The 7,098-nt window shown below is 37.0% G+C and overlaps 1 protein-coding gene across 1 annotated transcript in view; it reads left to right on the forward strand.

Moving 5' to 3' along the window:
• LOC122813933 (zinc finger protein 480-like) overlaps positions 1-7,098 on the forward strand; it is a 177,380-nt gene that overhangs the window by 96,311 nt on the left and 73,971 nt on the right. The window contains exon 4 of the mRNA XM_044086479.1: positions 1,269-1,395. Within this exon, the coding sequence (XP_043942414.1) occupies positions 1,269-1,395 (127 nt within the window). The remainder of the gene's footprint in view (positions 1-1,268; positions 1,396-7,098) is intronic.

Below are 7,098 nucleotides of genomic sequence, written 5' to 3' on the forward strand. Positions count from 1 at the left end.
GATTAAACAGCTGTCCTAGCTGTGGGTTTAATTCCTCGTTGAGTTCGTGGAGCACACAGCCGGGGACACCATCAGGTCCCATGGATGCTATGTTTTTTGCTTTGGAGAGAGCAGTTCTCACTTGAGCGTTGGAGATGTTTGGGGGGCTGCAATCGCTTGGTATAGATATCTCTCCTTTTGGGGGGGGGGAGTTTATTCTTTCTTAATCAGGTTATTCCCAATGTGGTGTTTACACGGCTAACCTCCTCTGCTCTTCTTAGTAAGTGCATTAGGGTCTTTTGTATTTACCTGAAGTCCACCAGCTCTAGCAGAAGCAAACATAAATTTAACTCATAACCCTTGATCTGGAAAGACACTTCCTCTTAGAATATATTTTAGACCACAGTTTTGTCTAAGCCTTGCTGCATTGTAATTATGTATGCCTCTAGTTTTCCTTGCTCAATACTGCCGAGTCCTGCACAAATGCAGGTAACATTTGGCACTGACAAATTAAGTGTATTGGGATTATCCCTCCCATAACAGTTATTCATACTTTAACCTAGCTGTTCTCATACCCCCTCTCCTTTGGACCCCATCCATTTTCCACTCCGCATTGGCCATTAAATTAATTTTCCGTACTGTTCCATAAGGTTTTATTAATTCCACCAGTCAGTTTCTTCACCACCACAGAGTGGACATCTTATTCCTGCTACCTTTTGACTGCCATCTTGGACCATTTCTTGTAGATTAAGTAATCCTCCATGGTTTGAAATCCTCTGATTACTCTGCAGCTGTCTTCTAGTAGCTTCTACAACTGTCTTGCAGCTCCATGCCTTCTCCAGCTTATCCCTGCTCCTAAGTTTTCATTCCTACTCAGCTGTGATCCCACTTTTTCTTTCCATCTTTCAAAGCTTCCCTCTTTGCTTCCTGTTTTCCTGTTCCCTAAATTAGGTCACCCAGTCTTTTTGTAAACATAGGTCTTTAACTGGAACTCTGTGCCCTCCTGTCACTGACCTTAATGTGTGTAAAAGAGAGAGAGGAAGATAGCAACAAGGGACATTTTTCAATTCAGAAATGAAGGCATTGTTACTTGTATAATTGTGGAAAGGAAATTTGTACTTGTTAATGACTGATTTAGTTTTACTGTTTTAACTGCACTTCTGGTAACAAATGCCACTACTACCCTGCTGAAAAAATACAATTTACATTGAATGTATTACAAGGAAATAGCATATTTTACACTAACTGCATTAAAATAAAAGATGAACTGCACCGTGTGTCTTTTACAGGTTCCTGAATCGTTTGAGGATGTTGCTGTTACATTCTCAGCAGAGGAGATGAAGATGTTAACAAAACAAGACAAGGAGCTTCATAAGGAAGTGATGCTAGAGAACTATGAAGCCTTAGTTTCAGCAGGTAGGTCTTGTCCCATCTTAAGGAGTGGTCTTTGCTCTGAGAGTTATGAGTACCTTATTAAAATGCTATGCCGAGATGTCTTGTGTGTTTGTCTGCTACCTGAGTAAGTGAACCAGTCACTGAGGACCTTTTTAGTCATAAATTAATTCATAAGGGAAAATATATATATATATATATATATATATATATATATATATATATATATATATATATATATGTATATATATATATATATATATATATATATATATATATATATATATATATATATATATATATATATATACATATATGTATATATATATATATATATATATATATATATATATATATATATATATACACATATATGTATATATATATATATATACACATATATATATATATATATAGAGAGAGAGAGAGAGGGGGGGGGTAAATATACATATAACTGGGAAGTTAATGCACAATACATCCAAATACAGAAAGAAAAGGAAAAGCATATCCTGGTACCTCCTTCTACATTCCTGTCATTTATATGAATCAAGTGGGTGGTTTATAGGCTGCTGTTCAACAAGAATCTTTTTAAAGAAAACTTTTATTAATATAATATGTTTACAATATATACACAGGAAGAAATTCACCATCACATACTGTTGCACATTGTTAGGAATACAACTGTTACACATTGTTAGGAATACACCGAATCATAAAGGTAATCTTACTCAGTTAACACGTTAAGAGTCTTGGTAGATCAGTAGCAACCTTTCAAGGCTATCTCAACTACTAAAAGTATTAAATTTATAGATCTTATTCTGACCATTCCTTTTTCAGTTGTACATAGTATTGCTGTTAAATTTAAACATTCTTTATAACATAGGAACTGAGTTCAGTTTCCATTTTTTGTAATAACTTTTCTAGCAACTGCCAAAAGACTCTAGAATATTTTTTGTTGGTGGGAGGAAGCTGATTTACCTGGAGGATACAGGATACCTACAAGGATACAGGAGAAGCATACAAGCTGCAAGCATAATATAAACATAGGAATAAACTCTGGACTCTGGAACTAAGTAGAAAAAATAGAAACCAGACAATTCAGAAACCTGCACATTGTGTTTAGATAAAGACATCTCTGTACTGCCTCATTTTTCAGATGGCCCACAGAATACCAACGTCTTTCCACACCTGAACCTACATAATCATGAGGGATCTCCCTGCTATTTGTAATGTCACATTTTATTTTAGTGGGTTACAGTGAGTAATTGACACTTTTTTTAATAGAAGTCTGTTTTCTTTCACTGTTACATATTCTTATTTTTGATATCATGCTAGGTTTGGCCATCTGTTCTTATGTTAACCTATAACCCTTACCCATTGTGCAGTCTCCTGTGAGATACCAGATATCCTTTATAGTTTTGTGTCTCTCTCTCATGTCCATGTTCAGTTATGATTGATTAGATATTTCAGATGTAATCTGTTTTCACTGAACTGCAGTTTACACCAGAAAGTTTTGTAACTTTGTACACCCATTTTCCACACCTGTATGACCTCAAAGCAAAACTCATCTGTGGGCTATAGCAAGTTATGTCAGCTCAGTAAGATAAGATTTCCATGAGCTACACATTACAAAGTTATATAACTAAGTACAGACAGCAGCCTTCTGGACTTCAGAGTTTTCCACGGCTGAATCTAGAGACAGGGCATATGTTATTCTAAACATAGGCATACTAAGAAACGTTGATGTATTTTACATATTATGAATATTTGCTGTGTTTTTCACAGTCATACATTTTAAAAATTATGTTAAGTCTTATCAAGGACACAGATGCAGCTGCCTCATTAATAAACAAAAACGTTTAAAGAATTATTTTGAATTGTTTACTAGTATAAGTTGAAATAAAACAATAATCACTGCTAAAAGGAAAGAACTTTAAAATGTATTTAATGTAACTGGATGTGAATAATACATTCAAAACTGAAATTCTGCTGGTCCTAAACAAATTAAACATTTCATGTTGTTGTACTTTGTAATTCTTTTGGTAAACATGCCTAAGTATTGAAATGTGGAAGACTGAGAGAACATTTATTTATTGTACATTTGTTAACTGGGATAGTCCAACTGGATATATGTCTATTTTCAGTGGAGGCCCGGGGAGAAAAGCTCCATACATAAACACAGAAAAGTTACATATTACAATCAGAGCACTATTACAGCACCACATATACAGAGAGGTGTTGTACATATAGAGGTATTTTACATAGAACAAGTAAATCACTATTGCAAGTACATTTCAGTAGCACACTCATGTCAGGATAAAAGTCAATACAGTCTATCCTATTTTATGCAAAGTAGTAACCTTTCAATAAGGAAGAAAAACTAGATGAAGACAGGCGTCCTATTTAGCACGTGTTTGCATTGTGGTAGTCAGTCAGGGTAAGAACAAGGACAAATCCAGGGGCTTCTAAGGAGCAGTTTGACTATTTTTGAAATGAGATAGAGTTGGATCTGAGGTAAGCTCAGTAGGGAGTGAGTTCAATGTTTTGTCAACATAGTTGGCAAATAGAGTCGCCAGCTGAGTTGTTGGATTTGAGTGTTTGAACTAGTAGCTTGTTGGATGAGCGAAGTGTCTTTAGGTTACTATAAGGAGTTATGATGCTTTTAAGTATAGGCGTGTTTTCAGGTTGGTAGAGAATTTTATAGGCTGCTGTTAATTGGCTGTACTGAAGTCGGTTAGGCAATTCAAGTCAACCTAGGAGATTTAGGTTCAGACAGTGGTGCATTCTGTAGGCTGCACCAATGGCAAATCTAGCAATGTGGTTGTAGCAGTTAGAGAGTTTGGTCAGTCTTACTCAAGTTAGTGAAAAGAGGAGAGGCATAGAACAGAGTGGAGAGGTGTGTGGGCAATAAGTCCTAGCTAGTGGAGTTAGAAATGGTTTACTTTTTAAAGAGGCCCAAGTTTTTGTTGACTTTATTGATGGTTTCATTATTATGCATATCAAACTTGAGGTTATTGTCAACTGTTACTCCTAAGAGCTTGGTTATAAGATCTGGTGCAATGATAGTTCTATTGTTATAGTTTATAGTAAGGCTAGGAGAGGAGGCCTTGCATGTGGGAGAGAAGAGTGACAGCTTTGTTTTGTTTTGATTTAAAATTAGTTGAAAATTTAAGAGTCAATTTTTGACAGTATTAAAAACATTTTGGGTTAGAGTCTGCAGGTCTGTAGGAAAGAGGTGGCAGAGCAAATTGGAGTGGACTCATTAGCATACTGAATACAAGATGCTTTAGGGATGACAGTGTATAGGTTATTGATAAAGACAGAAAATAGGATGGGACCTAATATAGAGCCCTGGGGGACTGCTAGGGTGATGGGTAGCAGAGAAGATAGTGTGTCCTGCCAAAGTACAGCCTGTTGCCTCCCACACAGGTAGGATTGAACCCACTGGATAGCCTGGTAATCTAGAGGGATAGTCTTGAGTGTATTTATGAGTAGTGAGTGGTTTACCATGTCAAAAGCTTTAGAAAGATGAAGAAAGAAGGCAGAAAAGAGCTTGTTATTGTTTTGGTTTTGATTCTTAACAGTAGAGAAGGAGAGGAGGGCAGTGGTTGCTGTGGAAAGGTCTGAATCCATGCCGTGATATGGCCAGGCAATTGTTCTGAATGAGATAGCTCAGAAGTTGTTTATGGATACACTTCTCCATAATTTTAGCTAGAGGTGATAGAATAACTATAGGCCTGTAATTTGATGGTGCTGGTAAGATACCTCCTTTATGGAGTGGAATAACGTGATCTCTTCAGATAGAAGGAATATAAGATTTTGATATATTTCTATTGATCAGTATAGAAATGGGGTATGCTATGGCATCTGCTGCTTTTTTAAGATGCTCAGCAGTGAGAAGATCTGCAGATAGTTTTTTGATTAGAGTTTGGATAAGTGATGTAGAAACTGGTTGAAAGTTAAAGGACAGTTGGGAACTGACTTTTAGAGACGGTCAGACTTAGGCAACTGAGATTTAGTTTGCTAGCTAGTGACTGGATAGTTTCTATAAAGAAACTGTTAAAGGTATTGGCAACATCCTCCGAGGGTTTTTGTTTGGTAGCCGATGGTGTAGGAGTGGTAGTTTGTCCTGGGTGAAGAAGTTTATTTATGCCTGCCCAGAACTTTTGCGGATTGTTTTGGTGCCTCAGTTGTAATTGGCAGTAAAAGTTTTTTTGTCTAGCGTAAAGGATTTTTTTTGTTTCATTCCTTAGCTGTCGATATCTGAGTTGATCTAAGGGGGATTTTGTGGTATGCCAGGTAGCCCACACTTTCTTTCTAAGTAAGATCTTTTATCTGGTATCTTTCGAAAGCCATGGTGCAGTTCCTGTTTTAGTTCTGGTAGAGCGTGCAGGTGCATGGGTATCAAGGAAGGCTAGGAATTTGGTATTGAAGTATATTATGTCTTCTTCAAGTGGCAAACATTTTAGGATTGACCAATTACATGATTTGAGTTCATTTTTAAATGAGTGGGGTTGAAGTTTTTATTGTTTCTTATTGTTTTTTGTAAATGCCATGATAAGGGACATCCATCTTGTTTGGATGACTGTTGAGTATCCAATCCAGGGTACTTCCTTTGTTGTTAGGTTTACTCATGCTAGTAGGGGAGGATATAGTCAGAGTAAAGCCATATAGTTTCATATGGGTAGTGGGTGAGTCTGAGGAACAACTGATCCAGTCTATGTTGAAGTCTCCAAGAATAATTGATTTTTGGGTGTAGTTAGTGGCCAGCCAGGAGAGGATGTCTTCTGGGGTATTAGTTTATTACCTGGGAGAATGTAGAGACAGACAGTATTTATACTTTTGTTTTTATTTATTTGTAGTTTAGTAATGAGGATTTCTGCATTATCAACTTGGGTTGATTGTGGTGAGTCAGAGGTCACATGAAGGGTAGTTATGTAAAGTACAGTGACCCCTCCTCCCTTCCTAGTGGTACGGTCTAATCTTAGTATGTTATAACTTGGTGGTATTACTTCGTTATCTGTAGTTGAGGGTTTTAACCAGGTTTCAGTAAGACATACTATGTCTGGTTAATATGAATCTAAGAGGGCATAAAGGTGATGCGCCTTATTTATGCCTCTAATGTTTAGGTAACTAACCAAGAGAAAATTCAGAGGTCTATTTAAGGTTTGAAAGTTAGTGGGAGTATTGATAATGAGGCAGGAGGTGACTGGTGAGGTAGGTGCTGGGATTGGATGAATATCATCATCATTTGTGAGATTCCTTTGTAGACTAGTTGAGAGCTTCAGGAATTTAGTTACCAGTCATGGATAATTCTTGGTTTTGGGGTTGATGTATCTGGGTGTAATAGGGTGGTGATAGTTTATATTTGAGGAGTTAGCTGTTGAGGTTATTAGGTGGTCTAACCTATTTGGAATTATTAGAGTGGCAGTTTGGCATCTTGGGTAGTGGAAACCTAGGTAGGACTGGTTTTCATAGAGAGTGACAAGATGTATCATAAATATCAAAGGTAACAAGCATATGATAGCATAAATTTGGATGGTTGCTTTATGGGTGGCAGAGGCATTATATGGTAATTGACTTTGACACATACCCTAACTGAGTAACAGAATGAGTAGGAAAGGATGAGTAAGAAGGGTCCAACTGCTGACTAAGAGACTTGTTGATTGGATCTAGAAAGAGGAGGTGTGGCTTTAGAGCTATAAATTCAGGACCACTAGGGGTGGA

This window comes from Protopterus annectens, chromosome 10.part0 (genome assembly GCF_019279795.1).
Source record: "Protopterus annectens isolate FY-2018-M chromosome 10.part0, PAN1.0, whole genome shotgun sequence".
NCBI classification, from domain to species: Eukaryota; Metazoa; Chordata; order Ceratodontiformes; family Protopteridae; genus Protopterus; species Protopterus annectens.